Consider the following 25,158-nt stretch of genomic DNA (forward strand, 5'->3'; position numbering starts at 1 on the left):
CCCTTCCAACCCTGATATTCTATGATTCTATGATTCAGTGCAAGATCTTGCTTTACTTCAACCTATTTACTCAAAGTACATCCAAGTATTGATATATTGGAGCACATATCAATATGGAAATGGCCCTTTTTGGCACTGGAGTGCGCGTAGACATACTCTCTGCATGTGCATTGGCAAATGGCACTCAGGATTTTATCGAGAAGTAGTGTTTTTATGTGTACCTCTTGAGTTCATCCAGATTAGCTTCCGGAGGGTCTTCCACGTAGAGAAATCCTATATTATCCACTCTGTTTTTGATATTTGTTGATAACACACATTGGAAAAATGCAAGGTAAATATAGCTGTCCAGATAAGGAACTGAAAAGGGTTCCATTTTTGGGTCTGATAGAGACTTCCTGTGAGACCTTGGGCAAATTGCTTAATCTCTCCTTGCCGCAGGCCCCAGTCTGTGTAATGGTATTCATAACGCTTCCTGACGTCATGGGGGTTTTGTGAACCCCTCCCCTTCACCACCAGTAGCCCTGAACTGGAGCATGTGCAGGTTTCTCTGAGGAGATGATTTATGTGCAGTGTGGTCAGTGCTAGGAGCTGTGAGAGTCTGACGCTTGGTCGACAGAGTCGTCAGAGATGTTTGTGAGACTCTGATCAGCTCCATAGTAAATCCTGTAAAGAAATAAAATGCAACATCCTTTATTCACCTTTGGTCTCCGATCACCACCACCAAGCTTTGTTTTGTAGTTGGGGTTTAATATTTGTGTGTAACAATGCTGCTGACTGGTGTAATACAGAAAACAGTTTTAGATAAAGCAAATACGGTAGTTTATATCCTTCCTCTTCTTTCAGAGAGGGACAGAGTAGAGAAATTTTTTTTTTTAAAGGGGGGTGGCTGTTCCTGCTGTGTAGGGACAGTTGTGCACAGCTAAGTACTAATGGTATTCATTACAAGAATGTGTGTGTCTGTCTTTGAAACTGACAGGTTTCAGAGTAACAGCCGTGTTAGTCTGTATTCGCAAAAAGAAAAGGAGGACTTGTGGCACCTTAGAGACTAACCGATTTATTTGAGCATAAGCTTTCGTGAGCTACAGCTCACTTCGTCTTAAGTGAGCTGTAGCTCACGAAAGCTTATGCTCAAATAAATCGGTTAGTCTCTAAGGTGTCACAAGTACTCCTTTTCTTTTTGTCTTTGAAACTGTTTTCATTTGGAGCTTTTTGCCCATAGTAAGGCCTGTTTTCAGACACTGATACCTAAATAGGATGCCCTCGTTATACATTCAGAATCAGGTTGGCAATCAGGGATATAGCTGCCCATTTTATGTCCCTGGTTGGTGATAGGGACACAGTTTTAAACTGTCCATATTTAGAGATTGGTCCCACAGTACATTTCGGTAGAGGTGGACTTAAGCCACATGTTTTGGATCTAGTTAGCAAAGACGCCAAAGTTTGTAGTGTTTGGATCTGGAGTATTGGTTTAGCTCTTTATAAAAGTTAGGGCCATATGCAAAATTCCAGCCCAGGTCTAAATTTCAAACAACCTGAATTTCAGAAGTGTCGGGATCTAGGGCTTTGATTGTCAATTAACGAGTGGTTTGAGCTTGGCGGTGGCTCAGCAAAGAGGCATCAGACGAGAACTCTGTGCATGTTTTTGTGCGTATCCTGGGGGAGTCACTGACTGTGTTAGACTTGGGAGCAGTCCATCTAGAGTGATTTAAAGAATATAAAGTTGAAAATTATTCTCCAAAATCACATGGTGCAGTTGCTTCCCCTATCATGGGGGAGTTAACGTTTATATGAATTCATTGTGCAGGAGGTTAGAAATGACTGTCTGCCACCATAATGCTGGTTATCCAGAGCTCTGCAGTCTTGCTTCATGTGGCTATGCATGGAATAATTAAAAGTGCTAAGGTACGTTGTAACATAATTGAAACCAAAGAGTGTGTATTTAGAAAGTACTTGCTCATTTGATGGGTTGTAGGTCTTGTTTAGAGTTTATTAAACTCTGGCAACAGGTATTTTCAAGAAATCATTTGCGATTGAAGAAATCTAACAATGCAGACTTGGTGTAAGCAGTCTTTAGAGTAGCTGCTATTGACATCTTCTTTGAATTTGGCCTGCTACCTTCATGTTCAGTATTTAATATTAACCATTAAAGTTTGCGCTCCCGTACCCTTTTGTATGATACCAATCTTAAATCTAATGAGTACAGAGAACCTGGGAGCAGGTGCCTTTTCCAAGCTGCTCTAAAACAAAGTCCACACACTCCTTTCCAGGGGTTCATTAACAATAGCATAACAAAGTTCATCTCAAGCTTTTTCCCAGGCATGGCTGCACCTGGAGTTCCTCCCTCTGGACTGCTCAGCTCGCACTCTAGATCCCCTCTTTCTAGAGAGCCACTCCTCCCTCTCATATATCCATGTGTGTAATGAACCACCTGATTCAGTGAACCAGAAGAACCCACTTAACTCTTTCTCAGCAGGATCAATCCCTGATAATAGGGTGGTGTGTAGCAGACTAACACTGTGATCCTGGTAAAGAGACATTTTTGATTTTGTCTTGATAAGTTAGATCTAGTGTCTATAATTTCTGATATGCTGCCTCAGACAGCAGGCTGTGCCTGATGCTTCGTGTAAGTCAGGAACTTGCCATAATGCATCTGGCTGATTGTGTAATATTGGGGATGGGAGGGAGAATTCCTTCCTGAGCCCTGTGAGCGAACAGTTTGAGAAGCGTGAGACTTAATTAGTCATCCTACTCTGCACTGCTACAAATGTTGTAACTAGTCACAAAATTCTTCACCCCTTTTAAGTACATCTATACCTGTGGCTTTGGCACCCTTGTAAGAGCAACGTGCCTTGTATATTATGAGGCACAAGAGCCTGCCCAATTTAATCGGGTGGAACCAAGCAAGGGGCATGCGAAAGATTTTCATTAATTAATTTGGGGGGGAGAGCATCACAGAGTGATTTTTTTAAACAACAGGCTGAGTCAGTATTTTAGAATTTTACATGCTGTTGTGTGTGAAAAATTAGAATGTATCTACTGCAGGAAACTGGAGAGAACAAATCGCCGCTTTTGGGAAGCTCGTGGGGAAAACGTGTATAGGTGGTAAGGTCTTTTTACTCTGTGTTTTGGAGAGTGCCTCGCATGATGTTTGTCCTGGTCCATGACCGGGACTCCTAGCTGCTCCCACAATACAAATAATAGAAAATAACCAAGTTTATTAATATTTATTTGCACTGTGGGGGCACTGGAGGAATAGATGAAGTCAAAACCCCCCTGCGCTAGGCACTGTACAGACATACAGTAAATGACAATTGGCGTCCCAAAGTGCTTGCAGCCGTGGCCCCGATCTTCAGGTAGACTGCTGCACCCACACAGTGATACTTTCACTTCGGCAAGTCTCTCCAAGGGGCCCGAAGTCTCTCTGTGGGCTACCAAATCTAAGTCTCCGAATGCAACGCCATGAGTGCCGTGCTAACACAATGTCCCAGAATTTTTTTTTTTTTTTTGGGTGGGGAGGTTGTCGTTGCGTTTTGGATGGATTTTGAGAGTTGGCGTGGAGTGGGGTTGTGGACAGGACCAAAAGGGTAGACCACCCTGGAAATGAAGCGCAGCGACTCAATTCAGTTAGTGTTCTGCCTTTAAAATGTAGTCGCTGATGCTGTGTAAACAGAGACGGAGGCTGGAGTTCTAATTAGTCACATAGTGTTTCACTCAGGCAATGGGGTAAAAGGAACCTTTTTGTTTAAAATACCAACGAGGTGGAAGAGTTGTTGAGGCTGGTGCAAGGGGGTAGTAAGGAAGACTTAATATGATGAAATTTACAGCAAGACACATTCAGCCTAAATGTTATAATAGATGTTGTAATAGAATAATTCCAAACAGCATCAGAGCTGAGATTTTAGTAACATGTAGAGGCCCTGAACCAGGTCCAGTATGCTGAGTGCTGTACAAACACATAATGAGAAACGGTCCCCATCGCAAAGAGCTTGTCGTCTAAATAGACCAGACAGACAGAGTGGCAATGGAAAGAGATCGGGAAGTGGCTTACCCAGAGTCACACAGCAGGTCAGCAGCAAAGATAGATCCCAGGTCTTGTGAATCCTCATCCAGTGCTTTGTCCGCTAGACCATACTGCCAGTCTAATCTAATCAAATTCTGTCCATTCGGTCTTTAAAAAGCACCCATCACATAACAATTTGGGGGCTGGAATGCATTTCCTAAGGAAGTGGTGGAAGCCTCGTTGCTTGTAGCATTTAAATGTAGACAGGAGAAAAAAAACCTGGCGAGTAGAAGATGTAAGAAACAATCATGCGGTGACACTGGGGGGTATAAGAAGTATCCTACCAGGTGTTTTCTGTGGTTACATGTGGATTTGATGATGGTTTCTATTGAATCACCTTTTGGAAGACTTTTTGAGCTTGTGGTTTTCAGCACACAACCAGCCTGAAATTGTGATCCCTTTTCCCCCTTTAGGACAACAGGATGACACAATTTCGGCATTTACAGCAAATGACCTATTGCCTGATAGAATGGAGATCGCAGATACTCTCTGGGACCCTTCCCAAAGATGAGTTGGCAGAACTCAAGAAGAAGGTCACTGCGAAAATTGACTACGGCAACAGGTAAACCCCACTCAGCGTTCCACGTAGAGCCAAGCTCCCAGCCGATGGTCTGAGACTAGGATTCCTGGACTTGCGTAATCCGTATTAACCTGGTAGTAACGGCAGCTATCAATGGAGGCAGCATATCTAAAAATAAAGTCATGGTTTCTTACCTGAGATGATAATTGCATTGCAAAGACTTACTGGCACTTCATCAGCTCCTCATAGTTTCAGTCCAAGCATTAAAAGAAAATCCTCTTATCTGCTGAACTTAGCAGATAGCTCACAGATTTTGCACCCAACCCAGCAACTTTTATTTGTACAAGTTATTCTGTTAACCTCACTATTAATGACTCGTGTAAGTAAAGGCCAAAGGATTGGGCCCTTCAGTGGTTCTGTTACTTCAGTGCTGCCTGTATTTGGTTAGGAGAAGAGACGGTGGATAGGATCCTGGGAATTGGGAAGCCTGCATTCTATTCCTGGCTCTGCCACTGACCTCTTGTGTGTGACTTCGGAAAGTTTTGTTTCCCCTTTTATTTGTCATGTCTATTGAGCTTGCAAGCTTTTCCGGGAAAGGGCTGTCTCTTACTTTGTGTGTGTACAATGCCTAGCACAAAAAGATTGTGATCTTGGTTAGGGTCTGAAGGTACTACCATACCACAAACAATAACAATAAAATGGAGTATGGATCCTCTGTTTTGGGGTTAGTGAAGCCAAACCCTAACTGATGAGGGTTTGCAAATTCAGACTCAAACTCCTCCGCCCAGGTCCTCACTCAGATCTCGGGTGATTTACCGTCTGTAGGAGACAGAGGCCCAAAACGAAACCCAGAGTCAGAAGAGCCCCACACAGTGGGCGAGTGCAGATCTGAATCAAAATGCCCCTAATCTCTGAGCTGAGCTTTGCAGGTCAGACCCACCTCTAGGGTCTTCTGATGTTGATATTGTCACACCCCCCCGTCCCTATCTGCCTCACTATACTTAACTGTGCTGCAGCCCCAGAAGGGTACGATTGACAGGTAATTGGAGATTAAGGGCCTGCTTCTGTCACCTTGCGTCTTGCGCAGTCGGTTACACTGGTGCCAAATGGGCGTAGAATACGACCAGATTAGAATGGCAGTGTTTTACATTCACTTTGTGCTGGTGCGAATGACAGCCCAAGGCGGTCCAGAATCAGGCTTTAAATGATTTCTCCCTGGAAAGGGGACAATGGGGGTTTTCACGCCCATTCGAAATGCAACTAAGCTAGCGGGAGTGGATGCAACAGCTTGGAGTTCATATGCCGGTGCTTGGCAAGCAACCTCACCTGTCTAAATTCTGCCAAGAAGCTGGCATCTCCCATGAAGTGTGGTTTGTGCCAGGCTGCCCGGGGTCAGGATTGAGATGCAAAGCAGGAACTACACTGCTTTATCAGCACGTTAAGTGCCACAGCTCTGTAGACCGCCCAAGCAGCATTTCATGGGTTTGTACAGACCAGAGATTGTCTCCGTGGCTCATTAATCTATTTGAAGGCAGAGTTGAAAAATTAACCATTTAACCTTCTTGCAGAAAGCTAGTAGATTTAACACATGCACAGATATATCTCTTAAAAATACATGTAAATTCCCATTGAAGGGATCTCATCTTAGCTAAACTAATTCATTAACTCTGCGTCTTTACTAGATATTTTCTGTACTGACCTTTTTTTAAGGTGGGGATGAAGGACGGTATTTCTGGGCCTGGTCAAGTCTGAAGTTTGATATCTGTAGTTGGCACAATTTTCTAAGTCTCTGGGGGGCCCTGTCTGGACTAGAGGTTCTGGTCAGGTTGATCTCTCTAGCATGACTGTAACACATGTGCAAATCCTGAATCAACTGTAGCTCATGCTGTGAAAGCCAGGGGAGCCCCCCTCCCCCAAGGCTTCCACACAACCAAGGCTCTATCATGTCAGTTCATTCCTGTTTCCACCAACATGGACGGGGTTGCAGTTCATGAGAGAGGGATGTGGGAGATCTAAGCACTTCCTCTGCTGACTTCCTCCTCTGACTGCCTCTGCAGATACAGAGAGAGAATATTTGAAAATGAGTTTGCATGGTAGTTCCATACTTGTGTACTGTACCTCTGATCACTGGTTTTGAGACCACTGGGAGAACTGAGGGCTAGTTTCCTAGTCCATGTTCTGTCCTGGAGCAATCCTCCAGGATTCAAAGGAGAGCAAAGATGTATTCAAGCCACTGTTCCCTCTCCCCTGTCTTGAGCTGACCCCAAAAGAGCTCTAGTCCAGCTGAGGATCTTATCTCGAGGCTGGAGTCCTATGAAGGGCCCGTGTCTTCACTGACCTTCAGTGGTAGCATGACAAAATATTGTGATGTTTTAGAGCTGTGATAGTTATAGAAGCAGGTTGCTGTAGTGACATTTGTCTGTTCATCTTCTCAGCTGTCACAGAGATGGACACTCCATTGGTTCTTTAAACAAATCCCTCCAGATTTTTTTAAAAAAGTTGCATGAACATTTTCTGTTCCATTTCCATGCCAACATTAAAAAGACTCTTGAAATCGCATTTGCTTCCAACTTATTGGCAATTATTCTCCCTTTCCACCTGTAACACGGATGCTGCCCAGGATTTTAGGGCTGGATCTAGTGGTGCGAGATGACAATGGAAACATCCTGGACCCGGATGAAACCAGCACGATCACTCTCTTTAAGTCCCATGAGATGGCATCCAAAAGGATCGATGAAAGGATCCAAGAGGAGAAGGTATGTCCCTGCTTGTTTGTGGCCTTACCCCCATGGAGTCACCTGTGCTCTCTGCCTTTGTGTATGTCAGCTGAATTTTTGGTTAAGGGATGTTATGCTGTCGTAGTGGTGTTCTATCTGGCATCAAAGCTAGACTGAATTCCACTGTGTTTCCATTAAAAACAAAGGGGGAAATCCATTTTAGCAATCCATTTAATGGGGACTGGGCATCCGGAGCTCCTTGGAAGCTTAGAAATTCTCAGATAAACGCAGCTTGCTCCTAGCTTGTCCTAGCCAAAGTGCCTTAGTCACTTCAGAAAGTGGGACTTAGGCTCCTAAGTCACTTGAGCACTTTTGGATATTTAATTTAACCATAAGCATTCTTCTTTTTCCTCCTCTAGTTAAAGACATACAAGCTGTGATTTATTGGTTGTTCTTGTAAACGTATATGTATGTTACATGTATATGAACCACTCTGGGACACAGACGCTTCTGTGATGCAGCATGGGTTGCTCCATCAGTCCTCCTATCCCACTGAATGAATCAACCATCAGTCCTGTCTAGAGATTAGTTGAATCCTTAAGGAGACCCAGCACTCAGCTTTATCCTACCTGAAGCCTCTATCCTTTCTAAGGAGACACCTTCTTGTTCATTTTATCTTTCTCTGCAGTCTCTGCAACAGAACGTAGACCTCCGAGGGCAGCCAGTATTCAACTCAACACACACCTACGGCCTGTATGTGAACTTCAAGAACTTTGTCTGCAACATTGGAGAAGATGCAGAGTTGCTCATGAGCCTCTATGATCCCGACCAGTCGAAACTGATCAGGTAGGTTGCTGCCGAATGGGAAAGTTCCCTGTTGTTCTGTGGTGATTGTGGTGCCCCATCCGATGGCGCTGCAAAGAGGGCCATAAGGGAGGAGTTGGGTAGGGTTGTTTTCTTCTTTAGTCTCTTGTTCTTTCTTTTGGTTACTCCATCAACAGTGATTTGAGTAGGAATTATTTTACCTCAAATGAGACCTAAAACCAAGATCCTGAGCCCATGTGATCCTTAAAAATCCCACGACACTTGTTAAAGGGGTAAGCATATTCACCCCAATACATTAGTCAAATTCCAATTTGTCTCTTTACATTCTACTTAACCTTAAATCCCCTTGCAGTGTTCCCTTTTCGACTGAATATGTTTTCTTCACTGTCGGCCTTAAACAGTGTATATAGGTTTGGTGTGTTCTGTTCAACAGCTGCCTCTCTCCACCCCAGAGGGGCTGCATTTCACCAATGGGTGAAGTGACTTCCATGTATCATATGTATATCACTTGGGGATTAAAGGCGTTGGTTAAAATGTTGTAAAGTGCCTAAGTGACTTAGATGTTTTTGAAAATTTTACCTAGTATACATGAATTGCAGAGGTTTATTTTATTTTATTTATAGTGAAAATTACCTGGTTCGTTGGGGCAGTAATGGGATGCCGAAGGAAATTGAGAAACTTAATAATCTCCAAGCGATCTTTACAGTAAGTCCTGTTGTGTTTGCAGCCTGGAAATTCTCCAATGCTTAGTCATCCACTGTAATATTTATTATTATTATTATTTACTGCTGCTCTTGGAGAAGCCCCTAGAGTCCCCAATCAAAACCAGTGCTGTATAAATACCAAACCTATTATCCTCCCTTTCCCTTTTTTAATGAGTCTTGTATAAACACAACAATTCTCTTGTATTCTGTGGGAGGAAGCTTTTGTATCCGGCAAATGCGGATTTACTTTGGCAAGATGACCTGGGTCAACCAGTATGTTACCAACCAAACAGGAAAGTTATGTACAGTGTAAGTGCCACAACAAAGACATGCCCTTGCTTTATATTCCTTACCACATCAACCTAGTTTGCCAGGATTTTCAAAGCGATTAGTAATGTTTAGGTGCCCAACTGAAACATCTTAATTAAAGGGGTCTGATTTTGAAAGAGTGCCGAATACAGTGCCCTTTGAAAATCAGGACCCTTTTAAAATGTCTTAAGTTGGGCATTGAAAATCATATGTCACTTAGACAGCTCTTTGCAGCTCATACAGACAAAGGCTTTTGTAATCCTTAGCAGAGTAGCGAAGTGGCGAGCTTGATCAGCAAAGAAGTACAGAAGAGACCGCATCTGATATGTTGCACCTCATTTTAAAACACAACGGTTTTAGTGGCACTGGAGTTAATTTTTAAAATGAGAAGTTGCACCTTCCAAAAATGCATGAATACCAATTATGTTCATTGGACCTTTGCTCATGGAAATCATGTATGCATGCAAACAATTGAGCTGCATCCACAATTCTTTTGCCAGCAGAAAGTTTTCCATGCTTTTTGCTTGGATAATTAAGGTTGCACAGACAAGCTGGGGTGTCCGCATTTGAAAATGTGCCCCATCATGATTTTTTAATATCTGTAAGGGTATATATTTTTTCCAAAGGCTGCATTTTAAAGGTATTTTGGTGCCTGAAGATGCAGATAGGCACTTTCGGAAATCCTATTGAATGTCTAGCTGCATTTTTAGGCACCAAAATAGATTTAGAAATTGGGTCCTAGGTGCCTTGTTGGTTGTTTTCAATTGAATTCTCCTATTTAGGAGGAGTTGAGCTTGAGTGCATTGTTGGTTCTGTTCTTTGGCAGGGTTTCTGTGTCAATATTTTGCTCTTAGTTCTGAGTTTGTACAGGCATTAGTGAGCTAGCTAGCTGGATTGTACAAAATCACTTGTAACCAGCTGTTCATGAAAGAATAACACTTCAGTGTAATCATATGTGGCATGTTCAGACTAGAAACAAGAGTGGCACAAGCTAACTGTCCTGTCATCAGTAGATAATGCTTTAATAATAAAATTATTTACCATCGTTTCCAGAACTGGTGCTGGGAAGTCTTATTGAAGGACAGCGTGTTGTTAAGAAGTTGCTATGTGTTAAAATTTGTCAGGCACATGCCATATATTTGCCTTAGCAGCCCTTTTATAAGTGAGATTGTGCTTGCTTTCTTTTCAGAAATTTATTTCCTAGCTTAAATGTTTTTGTCCTTGTCAGATGGCCGGGAAGTGATGAACATTGGCAAATGTCTTTTTGTTTTTTCTACGTTCACAAAGCAACTGGGTTTAATTTTCTCTATTTTAAATGGTCTCTGCTGTTTCTCCAGGACCTGAGCAGCTCTGACCTGATTCGGCCCAAAATCAGCTTGGTGTGTCAAATTGTGAGAGTGGGGCACATGGAGCTAAAAGATGGGAAGAAACACACTGGTGGGCTCCGGAGACCGTTTGGGGTGGCAGGTATGAGATGCCGAGCTGCAGAATGCATTAACTGAGAGAGACCATGGTCCAGTGGATCGGACACTGGCTTGGGAATCGGGAGATTTGGGGCTATGTCACTGAACTTGGGAAAGTCAATTAACTCTGCCTGTTTCCCCATTTGTAAAATGGGTAGAATAATACTGACCACTTGCTTTTGTAAAATCTTTTGAGATTTACAGAGGAAAAAGTTCTCTGTGATAGCTACATATTATTACTATTTGCTACTTATTATGCCCTCCATACTTAAACTTCTAGTCCCATGAAGCAGGGATGTCCCAATCAATTTTCAAATCCTTATCACGGTGTCATTTCAAGGCTTGGATTTTCAAAGGAGCCTTCATGAGCTAGGTGCCCAGTTCCCATTGAGTTAGGCACCTAATACCCTTGGCCTGCTTTGAAAATCTCAATCTGAAAACACACAGGAAAAATTAAAATTAAACTTTGAAATTAACAGAATGTGAAATCTAAAGGTAAATTCTTTGCTTTGATCAAATCTTTGTAAATCCCATCTGTTCTTATAGGGAAGAATATTCATGTTTTTATGCTATAGGCTGGATCGATGAAAAAAACTGCATGTGGAATTTGCTTTACCTGCTACGAGGATGAGAACACTGAAGGCTGGAATTATGTCAATCAATCAGATTAACAATGCACATAGGACAATTGACTGGCTGAAGAGAGAGTTGAGCAAACTATTATTCATCTTCTAGGAGGGGAATCAGTATTTTCTGCTTCCACTCGGTTTTTGGAAAGTAGATTGATTTCCTTGAAGGGATCAATAAACAATTTACAAAGCAAAATTCCACTTAGATCTTGTTTAGACTCAGCAAATTTTGTCAATTTTCCCATCATTGCAAATGATGATCCTGCTCCACCAGTCAGAACAACATTATGGAAAAACTAGTATGGATGGGTTGCTGCTTATGGTTCCAATGCTGTGTCAGCCAGACCTGCTTGGTGCTTAAAAAAACCAGTGGCCGTTTAGGTCTCCCAAATTTGTTACCACTAGTGTAGCTGAATCAGAATTAACATCTGTTGGGCAAGCCATTTTTTTTTTTAAAAGTCACTTAGTAAAGGTATAAAATGATTTTTGTTAAACTTGTCTCATTGCAGTAATGGACATTACTGATATCATACATGGGAAGGTGGATGATGAGGAAAAGCAACACTTTATTCCTTTTCAGCAGTAAGTATTGGACATCAGAGTGAGTCACGGAGCTGTATGAATCAGGACAGACAGTCTTTAGAGAATTGGAGTGTATCAGAAAGGCCTGTACAGACACACTGGTTAATTGTAGAGTCTGATCCTTTTGGAAGAAAAAAGTCTCCAGTCATGTAAAGCCCAAAGTTTGCAGCAAGGTGATTGACTCAAGCGTCATCAGTAAAAACCACCTCAGCTTGATTTATGCTCTGTGACAGGGAAAACACAGCCACTGGAAGGGAGATGGCTGACGGGGTGGTATCTTAGCACTAGATTTGAAGTAGACAGACTCCCTGGAATCAAACGTTCAAATCATAGAAGGATGAATTGAGGGCAGGTCTACACTACGGGCTTAAGTCAACCCATGTAGTTGGAGTTGACGTAGCTTAGGTTGACTTATTGCGGTTCTGTACCACACTGGGTTGATGGGAGAAACTCTCCTGTTGACTTAGCTTACGCTTCTCGTTCCGGTGGAGTACCGGAGTCAAGGGGAGAGTGATCTGCGGTTGATTTAGCGAGTTTTCACTAGACCTGCTAAATCGATCCCCAGTGGATCAATCACCGCAGCGTTGATCCCAGGTGAGTGTAGACATACCCTCAGAGTCCAATGCACAGTAGAGGGTGGGTTCCTATAGACAAGACCTCGAAAATGGAAGCATCATCTACTGTGTATGGGTATTGGGGGTGGGATTTTCAAAAGCAACTAAATGGTAGGGAGTACAAATCCAACTGAATTTCCCTTGTCTTCACCACTGTGCATCATCTGTCTGAGGATGGAGTAGGAGGAATCGGATAAAGAGAATAGAAGTCAGGGGTGAAATGATTCCTGGCTGCATGGTTACAATTTCTGGTTTGGAGAGGAGATTCAAGCCCCAGACCTGTGCCTTTCTGCCTCTCTAGTTAGACTGGCTCTTTGATGGCGCTGTTAACTTGTTCAGCGTGTTACAGTATTGAAAATGAAGCTTGTTTGGGTAAGCTGAACTGTGTTATTACAATCCTAAATATAGCAGTTTGTTTGGTTCAGCCAGCATGTCATTACGAGGGACTCTCGGTGGTGAATTTTTTTATTCCTTTCATGGCCTGTTTATATGACTAGAAAAAGTGCCCCAAAGGGTGTTTTTCCTTTCCATAATAACGTGGATTTACAACTTTTTTTTGCCTGTCTTTGCTGCAGGGACATTGTAATTAGAGATTAGCTCATGATGCAGAGTCTGAATCCAAATCTAGGCTCTTCCAAAGTTTTGGGGGTTCATATTTGGATGGAGTGGGGAGGGAGGGCTGGCTTTGGCTTGTTAAAGACAATAGGGGCCAAATCCAAAGGTCAGAAATATTTGGATCCAGGACTTGCTTGGCCTTCAGTCTGCTTGCACCCCATCTTCTGTTGTTCCGCTTATCAGAATCGCCATGGAAACCTACATTAGGCAGCGACAGCTAATCATGTCCCCTCTAATGACTTCCCATGTGATCGGTGAGAATGAGCCTCTCACTTCGGTCTTCAACAAAGTCATCGCTGCAAAGGAAGTGAATCATAAAGGGCAAGGTACGCACATTTGGACAAGGAGCCAGCTTCACAAACTGGGGCACGGGAAAGGCTCCCTCTCTTACAAAGGAATTGAATTATTTGCGAAGGTTCAGAAATCAAGGCCACTAGAGTCTGTTGCTTCCACTGGGCCAGACTGTGAAATGATGCTATCTCATCACCAAAGCTAAAAGCATGAGCTGCGGAAGCTCCCTAGCTGGGCTATAACAGACTCATATCCTCTGTGGATTGGGCAAGGAGGGAGACTGTAACAGACTCACCAGTGGCTTATACTTAATAAGTATTTATTCCATCCTTACTCAAAACAGAAGACTTGTCCATTTCCCCCACTAAACTTGTTTGCCGCCAGTGTTGTAGTTACCTTGGTAAACTACACTCCACAGCTTACATCTCCTTTTATCCCATCACACCCAACCCCTCTGTTTCTCCTCAATGATTTGGATGTGTCTGAAACCTTATGGTTTGGATTCTGCCGCCCTTGCTCAAATTAAATAGTACCTTACTCCAGTGAAAGTTCCACTGTAATTCTGGGTCTACTTGCAGAATTAGGTAATAGTCAGCCATGAGTAAGTGTTGGAGAATCAGGCCCAGTGGAAACTTGGGGTTGCGTATTTTAGCTGTGTGTTTGGGATACGACATTATATATATCAAACAAGAAAATAGTCATTAGTTTTCTCTCCTTAAGCCCAGGGTTCATGGTCATACTGTAAGGAGAGTGATCACTTAAGATGAGCTATTATCAGCAGGAGAGCGGGGGGAGAGAAAACCTTTAGTAGTGATAATCAAGGTGGGCCATTTCCAGCAGTTAACAGGAACGTCTGATGAAGTGAGCTGTGTAGCTCACGAAAGCTCATGCTCAAATAAATTGGTTAGTCTCTAAGGTGCCACAAGTACTCCTTTTCTTTTTGGTCATACTATAGATATTGCACTTGTACCAGTAAACATTTATTAAGTACCATATTTTTTTCTTAGGCCTCTGGGTCTCCCTGAAGCTGTTACCTGGAGACTTAGCCCAGGTTCAGAAGGATTTTTCTCATCTTGTCGACAGATCGACTGCAGTGGCTCGCAAAATGGGATTCCCTGAGATTATTCTGCCTGGTAGGTATCTTATCTTCATGAGCACAAACTCTGACTTGCTACCGTGCTTGTGAAGGACGTAGGAAGACACAGAAATCCTGAACTTACCTGTTGTGCAGAGCTTTGTTCCATAGTTGGTTGAAAAGTGTGTGTTGTTTTCCACTAAAATTTTCAAAGAAGATTAACATTTTCCTATTTTGTCAAAAACTTTCGATTTCGGAATTTCATCCAAGAAGTGAAAACTTTGAAAATTTTCAGTTTTGTTTCTGTTATATTTTATTTAAGGAAACCTGAAAAATGTCAATGAATGGAATTTTTTGTAAGAACGTTGCCATTTAATCAAAAAGCCATCTTTCATCGTGACATTTTCCCCTCCCCTCCCCCGTTCTATTGAATTCACATAGGGAGGAATTCACCCTGGCAGATAGGAAAGAGAAATACAAAAGGTACAAACTTGGTCATGGCATAATGGAATATGAAGCTTCCTTGCCTTTTATTCATGAGTCCATTTGTGGTCATAAAGAGAGGGGTTGTGTGGAAGTCATGCACGTAAGAATTATTAGCAAGAAGATTGGCACATGGTAGAGTCTGACCCCAAAACTGAGGTGAAGATGAGACCAGTGGTTCAATCTAGAGCTTCCTTGTTGTCATTCAAGGATGTGAAATAACATGGTCAAAGTCCCATGCGGGGTTGTGAAATGTTAACCCCGTAACTTTCCCCAGCTGGCTGTCTGTGGAAAGCAGCTCACCGGGAGTCTCTTAACATTTCAGGTGATGTTCGAAACGACATCTACATCACTCTGAAAGAAGGGGAGTTTGACAAAGGGAAGAAGAAGACTCCCAAGAATGTAGAGGTCACCATGTCTGTGCATGATGAAGATGGCAACCTCTTGGAGGTAGGGTGGACCTGCTTGGGTGGTGGGTGACAAAGATGTTGCTTTATGCACGTAGTGGGCTGCTGCAGGATCTCCAGCTGAGATGGCCCTTAATGGACATCCTTTGTGCAAGGACTGTGTGACTGTTCAGTTAAGGTAATTCTAGGGGACCTCTGTGATTACATTGCTGGGAAAAGCAATAGAAAATGTAATGGACACGCCTGCATTGGTTGAAGGATGGATTAGATGACATAGTGGGTCTTTTCCACTTCAAACATCAATAGGAGGCATAGGATATAGGTACGGTGAGTGCAGTGGCTAGAGCATGGTTCTGGGAATCAGGACTCGTGGGTTCTGTTCTTACCTCTGCTACTTTTATTTTTCTTCCCCCAAACTTGAGCGTTAAGGTTCAGTTAGTCACGTAGGCAACTCAACTGCTGGCGCACAGCTGAAGGTTGCATCCTTTGGCAGCTGGTGACTAGATTGTAGTCTTGGCAGTAATTTACCAAAATAAACAGGGGTCTCACAGAGGCCTCTGGATGCTGAGCTTTAAGTCTCTGTATAACCCTAGATTATTCCAATCTTTTATACAATGAATTTTAGGACTCTGTCCTACTGAATTTACACATTAATATTGATGTAAGGAAATCTTTGAAGGTTAGAAGTAAAATGTACAAAAAGTACCAAAATGACTTAAACGGCTAAGTCCCATTTTCAAAAGTGATTTAGGCTCCTAAGTGCCTAAGTCACTTGAAATGGGACTTCAGCTCCTAAGTCACTTAGAGGCTTTTGAAAATGTTACCCTCGGTATTTTTTCCTGACTTTATTTGATCTTCACCTTCTGCTTGTCTTTTTCCCCAAAGAAAGCTATCCATCCAGGTGCTGGTTATGAAGGGATCTCCAAATACAAGTCTGTTGTTTATTATCAAGTCAAGCAGCCTTGCTGGTATGAAACTGTAAAGGTGAGTGTGTGTATTTTACAGTCCTGCTCCCTTCACATGGAGCCTAAAGAATAAGACAAATCAACAAACCTTGAATCAGCAGAGGACATGTAGACTAGCATGTTGTCCTACGTGGTCTAGAGAGACAGTATTGTCTGGTTTTTCAGCAAACAGGACTCTGGTCCACTTTCAGCTGCAGAAAAGGTATCATCACTGGATCTGTGGTGTGCTTTGAAAAACCATCCGCACCCTTGCTGTAGACAGAGCAGAGTATCTTTGAGATAACTAAAGGGTTTAACTGCTAATCTGAATTGGACAGGGTTGGGGGCGTGTCTCTGAAATGGAAAGAACAGACCTGCTTTTCTGCACTTGGAATCCTGGTAAAATAAAACCTCAAAAGGCCCTTCCATTACTTCCTAAACGTTTTTCGTGATGGAAGAGAGAGAGCGTCCTGGATTCCAGACATGATTGAGGCTCTGATTGATTGCATAACCCTGGCCAAGCCAACTGGCCACCTGTACTTCTATAAGATGATGCATCTGAGAAGAGCTTTCCCAGTAACATAAAGTACAAATGCACATATATTTGTGCATGTGTGTTTATCTGCACACACGCGCACACACACACAAAGTAATTTAAATACCTAGATACCCAATGGATTCAGGGCTGAACGGCTTTAGCAAATGTTTCCATGAAGATAATGCAAAGAGGATGAGGGGGTAACGCTTTCAAAAGGGCCTACGGGAGTTAAATGCTCAAACTTCATTCAGTCTCAATGGCATTTGCTTGTTGAATTCCCTGCGATCCTTTGAAGATCTTAAACAGAAGTAGAGATGAGTTTTCAAATGTAGGGCCCGGGACAAGAACTCCTGGATTCTCTTTCTGACTTTTCCACTGATGTGTTACATTGGGTAAGGTACTTCATCTCTCTAGCTATACTTTCCCCATCTGCAAAATGGTTATAAGGCTTTAGCGTGAGGGATTGGGGCATGTTATGAGACTTGCTTTACTAGTGTTTGTAAAATATTTTGTGTTCCTCCTAATAAGAGGCATATGAGAAGCCCTAATTGTTGTTCTGTTTAACCCCTCACGTAACGTTCAGGTGTCTATTGCAATTGAAGAGGTCAGTCGTTGCCATCTGAGGTTTACGTTCCGTCACCGATCATCACAGGAATGTAAGTACTTGGAGCAGAGATCAGGGAGGTTTTTCCCCCCGTGTATATTGTGCACTTCATAGCCTAGGTATGTTTCTGAGCGTCCCGCAAAGATGGAACCAGCATTTGGCCTTCCTCCTAACTTGTTGTCTGCTGGGAAGGGGATGGTTCAGAGTTTGGGATTGGCATGGACCAGCAAGGGAATCTTTTCTGATGAGCCCCCTCAACATAATGGGGGAGCAAAACTGGGCTGCTATTCTAAGAAAACAGGCTTTTCCCACTGGATTTCCGGCACTTTTGCTTCTGATTCTGGTTGGAAATCCTGCAGCAGCAGCCTTTCTTGGTGTGTTTCGGCATTTCCCACTTACTGATTGGAAGCAGGAAATGGGAATGACACATGCAAATGGGGAGAAACAGTTATTTGAACCTTAAAATGGCTTTGTCTATAAAAATGGGAAACAGGACTGCCTGTCCTTGGTGCCGAGGAGCTGAACTACTCCTTTTATTTTTAAGTCCTTTACAAAAGTCAGTGCTGGAATGCGCTGTGACTCAGGTCTTGATGGCCTCGTTGCAGGAGAAATCATAGAATCATAGAATATCAGGGTTGGAAGGGACCTCAGGAGGTCACCTAGTCCAACCCCCTGCTCAAAAGCAGGACCGATCCCCAATTAAATCATCCCAGCCAGGGCTTTGTCAAGCCTGACCTTAAAAACTTCTAAGGAAGGAGATCCTACCACCTTCCTAGGTAACGCATTCCAGTGTTTCACCACCCTCCTAGTGAAAAAGTTTTTCCTAATATCCAACCTAAACCTTCCCCACTGCAACTTGAGACCATTACTCCTTGTCCTGTCCTCTTCTACCACTGAGAATAGTCTAGAACCATCCTCTCTGGAACCACCTCTCAGGTAGTTGAAAGCAGCTATCAAATCCCCCCTCATTCTTCTCTTCTGCAGACTAAACAATCCCAGTTCCCTCAGCCTCTCCTCATAAGTCATGTGTTCCAGACCCCTAATCATTTTTGTTGCCCTTCGCTGGACTCTCTCCAATTTATCCACATCCTTCTTGTAGTGTGGGGCCCAAAACTGGACACAGTACTCCAGATGAGGCCTCACCAATGTCGAATAGAGGGGGACGATCACGTCCCTCGATCTGCTCGCTATGCCCCTACTTATACATCCCAAAATGCCATTGGCCTTCTTGGCAACAAGGGCACACTGCTGACTCATATCCAGCTTCTCGTCCACTGTCACCCCTAGGTCCTTTTCCGCAGAACTGCTGCCTAGCCATTCGGTCCCTAGTCTGTAGCTGTGCATTGGATTCTTCCGTCCTAAGTGCAGGACCCTGCACTTATCCTTATTGAACCTCATCAGATTTCTTTTGGCCCAATCCTCCAGTTTGTCTAGGGCCCTCTGTATCCTATCCCTGCCCTCCAGCGTATCTACCACTCCTCCCAGTTTAGCATCATCCGCAAATTTGCTGAGAGTGTAATCCACACCATCCTCCAGATCATTTATGAAGATATTGAACAAAACCGGCCCCAGCACCGACCCCTGGGGCACTCCACTTGACACCGGCTGCCAACTAGACATGGAGCCATTGATCACTACCCGTTGAGCCCGACAATCTAGCCAACTTTCTACCCACCTTATAGTGCATTCACCCAGCCCATACTTCTTTAACTTGCTGACAAGAATACTGTGGGAGACGGTGTCAAAAGCTTTGCTAAAGTCAAGAAACAATACATCCACTGCTTTCCCTTCATCCACAGAACCAGTAATCTCATCATAGAAGGCGATTAGATTAGTCAGGCATGACCTTCCCTTGGTGAATCCATGCTGACTGTTCCTGATCACTTTCCTCTCATGTAAGTGCTTCAGGATTGATTCTTTGAGGACCTGCTCCATGATTTTTCCAGGGTCTGAGGTGAGGCTGACTGGCCTGTAGTTCCCAGGATCTTCCTTCTTCCCTTTTTTAAAGATTGGCACTACATTAGCCTTTTTCCAGTCATCCGGGACTTCCCCCGTTCGCCACGAGTTTTCAAAGATAATGGCCAATGGCTCTGCAATCACAGCCGCCAATTCCTTTAGCGCTCTCGGATGCAACTCGTCCGGCCCTATGGACTTGTGCACGTCCAGCTTTTCTAAGTAGTCCCTAACCACCTCTTTCTCCACAGAGGGCTGGCCATCTATTCCCCATGTTGTGATGCCCAGCTCAGCAGTCTGAGAGCTGACCTTGTTAGTGAAGACAGAGGCAAAAAAAGCATTGAGTACATTAGCTTTTTCCACATCCTCTGTCACTAGGTTGCCTCCCTCATTCATTAAGGGGCCCACACTTTCCTTGGCTTTCTTCTTGTTGCCAACATACCTGAAGAAACCCTTCTTGTTACTCTGAACATCTCTCGCTAGCTGCAGCTCCAGGTGCGATTTGGCCCTCCTGATTTCATTCCTACATGCCCGAGCAATATTTTTATACTCTTCCCTGGTCATATGTCCAACCGTCCACTTCTTGTAAGCTTCTTTTTTATGTTTAAGATCCGCTAGGATTTCACCGTTAAGCCAAGCTGGTCGCCTGCCATATTTACTATTCTTTCGACACATCGGGATGGTTTGTCCCTGTAACCTCAGCAGGGATTCCTTTAGATCAAGTCCATGAGAGGCTAATAAGAAAGTTACATAGCCAGAGATCTCATGAAGCTATTTCAGAGCTGTGGGTGGCCCCATGAGATCAGATCATAGCCTGAGAAACTGATCCAAAAAGGGCAGTAAGACACTGTAACAGGGCCTCCTTGGTCCTGCTTCTGTCTTGGTCGACAAATCACGCAGAGACCCTTGTGCTGGTTTAACATCCTGTGCAGTTTATTTATAATTGAGTCCCACCACCTTCATAGTGTAACTAGAGCGTTTACCTCGCACTGCCTGCTTTCCCCCTTTTCACTTCCTTCCGGTGCCTATTTGTGGGCTCTGGCTAACGGCTTTGTTAGCCTTTCTGCCCTGCCCCGCCCCACCCACAAATTAGGCATAGGTCTGCCTCATGAGCTCCAATCTGCTATGCCTGATTGGAGCCGTTGTGAACAGAGTGCTGACGCAGGGTTTCCTATTTAGCAATCTGTCACAGACACAAATCCATAGAGTTAAATGCAAGATGTGGTGCCAGATTTGCAAAAATAGAGGCAGTAGGTACGAGTTCAGAAAAGCATGCGTTTGCATTCACAATTCCTCTGATTACATGCACAAGTGATTATAAGCTCCTTGGGGCAGAGACCATCTCTTTGTTCTGTATTTGTACAGTGCCGAGCAAAAGGGGGCCATGGGCTATGACCAGAACTCCTAGCTATTGGAATGCAAATAACAAATACATTAACATTTAAGGCTGTGATTCGCAAAACTGCCTAAGTGATTTGAATGCTCAATTAACATTAAAATGAGGCATCTTTGGAAAATGTCTGCCTAAACCTCTATGCAGAATTGCATGCCCCTGTGTAGGCATGCAAATTGCAGTGCATTTCTTCTTGCATCTACCCATTGAAAATTTGGACATAATGAGGCATTAACAAGGAAGTGTTCCCATCTTATTGTAAAAATGGTCTATTGTGCCTTGAGATGTGCTGCAGTGAAATAGTGCCTTTTAAACAGAAGTTATTACTCTTGCTTTGTTCCTTAGTAGCAGCAAGTAAAAAAGGAACCTTCCCATGGGTTGGGAGCTGGGAGAAAATCCAGGAGACAGACTAGAGGTCCCTTTTAGTGAAGGTTATGTTCTTTCTCTTTGCAGCCAGGGATAAATCGGAGAGAGCTTTCGGGGTGGCCTTTGTGAAACTGATGAATGCGGATGGAACAACTCTGCAGGATGGCAAACACAATTTAGTCATTTACAAGGTAGTTTGGGGGGAAAAAACCCTTGTTTGTGCAATCCTTGTACTAGCTGAAAGTCTTTCCCAGCCATGTATGTTGTCTCCTGGTAACACAAGCCCTACTTTACTCACCAATGCAAAGATCCCTTTAAACCTGTTAACCGCCAGAGTCTGAGAACCAGTGACACGCTGATTTATGGTCAGGATAAGTCACCATTAAATAAGGTTGCACTGGGTGGATCTCTGATCACTTTGACACAGGTCTGATACATTCTTGTAGTAGCTTGTGAATCCATTTTACTTGTTTGCTGTATTTGGCTCCGTAACCCAGACAGCCTGTAGAGAAATGGCATGGAGTCACATCTTCTCCTTTTCTGCATTTAGGGCAGAAGGCGAAAATCATGTGTAGTCAAAATTACCCTTGAAAATCCCTTAAATCGCAAACCGGAGTGCTGCAGGGTGGCCAGGAGCATTGTCTATGATCAGCAGCACTTTAAAGTCAAGTCCTTTCTCTTCGCGGTACTGCTTGGCCTCCGGAATGAAACACGTGTGGAACCAATCCAGAAAGAATGCTGCCATCACCCAACCCTCTTTATTTGGTTGCCAGAACACAGGCAGGAGATTTTTGTTTTTGCCTTTTAGGACACGGAGATTTGCAGCCCTATAGAGCAAGCCCGGCTTTATTAAATGCCCAGCTGCATTGCCACAGAACAACACAACCACACAGTCTTTAGCTGCTTTGAAGCCAGGGGTTTGTCTTTCTGATTTTGAAGGGTACGTGCGGTTGGGCATTTTTTTCCAGAAGAGCCCAGTCTCGTCAGCATTAAAAACTTGTTCCGGAAGATAGCCCTTTTTTCTTCGATGATTTTTTTTTTAATTGTTTGGGATACGCTTTTGCTGCCTCTTCATTGGCAGATGCAGCTTCACCAGTCGTCTGCACGTTTCTGAGGTTGAAGCGGTTCCTAAAACTGTTAAGCCAGCCTTGGCTGGCTTTGAATTCCTTCTCATCAGAAGGCTGTCCCTCTTCGGCGGGAGGTTTCAACAGCCCATAGAGGCTGCCTACGCTACCCGCTGGATTGGCGGGCAGCCGTCAACTCACCGTAGTGAAGACACCATGATGAGTCAATCTAAGTACATCGACTTCAGCTCCGTTATTCACGTAGCTGAAGTTGCGTAACTTAGATCAATTCTACCCCCACCCCCCCACCCACGGAGCGCAAATAGTTGAATTCGTGTAAATTAAATGCGCATATGATGCGACTCACCTGTATAGGTAAACTACAATACAGAGAGAGGAAAGCTGGTCTGGTGGTTAGGGAATTAACCTAGAACTTTGGAGATGCAGGTACAAGCTCCTTTTTTGCGGGGAAATGGCTTAGTATCTCTGTGCTTCAGTTCCCAATCTGTAAAATGAGGGTGACGGCACTTTCCTACCCCACAGGGGTGTTGAGAAGATAAATGCATTAGAAGAGTGCAAGGTGCTCAGATAGTCTGAGGATGGAGGCCAGATAAGTGCCTTGGATAGAATGTGATTTTTCCATGCTCAACTTAAAAAGAATTCCAGTCCATAACAGATGTGAAAACTGCTGAAAAAACATGCAGTCTGCTGCTGTGTTGGAGAGTATTCGTAGCTAATGAGTGCCTGCCTCCTATGTGGACAGGGGCAAGATGGAGTATTATCAGCATCTGAAAATGACCCCCCCCCCTCCCCCAACTATGTTCTATCAACAGGGCGATAACAAGAAAATGGAAGACGCTAAATTCTACTTAACTCTTCCTGGCACAAAAGTGGAGGAGGAGAAGGACGGCCCCCCAGGCAAAAACCTGCACCACTTGGCCAACTTCACGCCCACTAAAGACAGCACGAAGGACAGCTTCCAGATTGCCACTCTCATCTGCTCCACCAAACTGACCCAGAACGGTAGGTCTGGTGCTAGCAGCGGGGTGGGCGCTATGCTGTGCTGGGAGAACTGTCTGCCAGGTGAACTAGGCCCTCCCCCTTACACGAAGACTCTCTTAGACACTATTAGGCGACAGGCTACTTTAACCTGCACCTTCTTACACCTTCCTGTTAGGGGAGAGAGCGACTCACTTCTGGTCCTCCAGTGTGAATCATAGAAATGTGGGGCTGGAAGGGCCCTCGAGAAGTGGTCAAGTCCAGCACTGTATGCTGAGGCAGGACCAAGTCAACCTCGACCATCCCAAACAGGTGTTTGTTCAACCTGTACTTAAACACCTGCAATGATGGGGATTCCGCCACACCCTTTGGAAGCCTATTCCAGAGCTTAACTACCCATGAAGTTAGAAAGTTTTTCCTAATATCTATCCTAAATTTCCCCTGCTGCAGATTAAACCCATTACTACTTGTCCTACTTTCAGTGTACATGGTGAACAATTGATTAGTCCTCTTTATCACAGCCCTTAATATATTTTTAGGCCGTTACCAGGTTCCCTGCTCAGGTGTCGTCTCTCAAAACTAAACATGCCCAGTTTTTTTAACCATTCCTCGTAGGTCAGAGTTTCTAACCTTCGCTCATTTTTGTTGCTCTGCTCTGGAATCTCTCCATTTATTCCACATCTTTCCTAAAGTGTGGTGTCCAGAAGTGGACACAGTACTCCAGGCTTCAACCCAGGGACAATTACCTCTTATGTCATATAATCATAGACTATCAGGGTTGGAAGGCATCTCAGGAGGTCATCTAGTCCAGCCCCCTGCTCACAGCAGGACCAATCCCCAATTTTTGCCCCAGGTCCCTAAATGGCTCCCTCAAGGATTGAGTTCTCAACCCTGGGTTTAGCAGGCCAATGCTCAAACCACTGAGCTATCCCTCCCCCAAGGGATATAACACTCCAATTAATTCACTCCAGAACATGGGCTTTTTTTCATGGCTGCAACACATGGTTGACTCGTCTTCAATTTGTGATCCACTATAACTACCAGATCCTTTTCAGCAGCATGACCACCTAGCCAGTTATTCTCCGTTTTGCCGTTGTGCATTTGATTTGTCCTTCCTAAGTGAAGTATTTTGTACTTGTCTCTGTTGAATTGCATCCTGTTGAATTCAGCTCAGTTCTCTAATTTGTCAAGGTCATTTTTAATTCTCATCCTGTCCTCTAATGTGCTTGCAACCCCTTCCAGCTTAGTGTTATCTGCACGTTTTAGAGGTATTCAACTGGAGACAAGGCCAAAATCAGTGGTGATGGGTAAAATGTATATGTGGGGATGGGTCACATATTAGTAAGTGACAGTGAGACTGTCAGTCTAAATCTAGAAGGGGAATCATAGTATAACATACGATGTGGTTTTGGGGTGGAGAGACTGTAAATTATGCCAACTCAGATCCTTTGGACTAAATTTGGCCTTCTGTGTCTTGATTGCATATTATGTGCCTGCTCTTCCTTTAAAAGGTAGTGACCAAGTTTATTTGCAGGCGGTGGTTGAGATCTTCAAAGCAGTCTAGGGGATTTACACACACATCTACTGGTAGCTTTCATGGAGGCTGTGTCTAAATCCCCTAGTCTGTTTTGAAAATCTCATCTACAGTCTGTCACTGAATTTGATGTCATTGGATGGTCCAGAGCTGTGATCAATGAAGCCAAAACCTTAACTCGCTTCCTAAAAGAGGCTTAAAATGGGGCTTTAAGAAGCGTTCTGAAAACTCTGAAGGAAACGTAAGAACATTTGTCAGTCAATCATTCAGTCTGATGGATTTCCCAGCTTATGGGTGTCTGCTCTTAAGTAAATGAGAAGTCTGCAAAATTGCATGTTTCATGTGCTAAGATTTAAAATCATAGAATACAGGGTTGGAAGGGACCTCAGGAGGTCATCTAGTCAACCCCCCTGTTCAAAGCAGGACCAATCTCCAACTGAATTATAGGTGTGTCTCTAAGAGCAAGGGC

The 25,158-nt window shown here is 43.7% G+C and overlaps 1 protein-coding gene across 10 annotated transcripts in view; it reads left to right on the plus strand.

Moving 5' to 3' along the window:
- DOCK5 (dedicator of cytokinesis 5) overlaps nucleotides 1-25,158 on the plus strand; it is a 140,980-nt gene that overhangs the window by 52,530 nt on the left and 63,292 nt on the right. For 9 of the 10 annotated variants that reach the window (XR_012156325.1, XM_073325314.1, XM_073325315.1 and 6 more), the window contains exons 6-18: nucleotides 4,474-4,622; nucleotides 7,201-7,336; nucleotides 7,986-8,143; nucleotides 8,746-8,827; nucleotides 10,473-10,602; nucleotides 11,737-11,809; nucleotides 13,222-13,364; nucleotides 14,337-14,462; nucleotides 15,213-15,337; nucleotides 16,180-16,278; nucleotides 17,360-17,432; nucleotides 21,180-21,283; nucleotides 22,990-23,179. Coding sequence is in view for 9 of the 10 variants with exons in the window: in XM_073325314.1 (XP_073181415.1) it covers nucleotides 4,474-4,622; nucleotides 7,201-7,336; nucleotides 7,986-8,143; nucleotides 8,746-8,827; nucleotides 10,473-10,602; nucleotides 11,737-11,809; nucleotides 13,222-13,364; nucleotides 14,337-14,462; nucleotides 15,213-15,337; nucleotides 16,180-16,278; nucleotides 17,360-17,432; nucleotides 21,180-21,283; nucleotides 22,990-23,179 (1,588 nt within the window). In the remaining variant the exon portion in view is untranslated. Of the gene's footprint in view, nucleotides 1-4,473; nucleotides 4,623-7,200; nucleotides 7,337-7,985; nucleotides 8,144-8,745; nucleotides 8,828-10,472; nucleotides 10,603-11,233; nucleotides 11,306-11,736; nucleotides 11,810-13,221; nucleotides 13,365-14,336; nucleotides 14,463-15,212; nucleotides 15,338-16,179; nucleotides 16,279-17,359; nucleotides 17,433-21,179; nucleotides 21,284-22,989; nucleotides 23,180-25,158 lie in introns of those variants that run through there. The other variant, XM_073325318.1, reaches the window with a different exon arrangement.

This window comes from Lepidochelys kempii, chromosome 26 (genome assembly GCF_965140265.1).
Source record: "Lepidochelys kempii isolate rLepKem1 chromosome 26, rLepKem1.hap2, whole genome shotgun sequence".
Classification (NCBI taxonomy): domain Eukaryota; kingdom Metazoa; phylum Chordata; order Testudines; family Cheloniidae; genus Lepidochelys; species Lepidochelys kempii.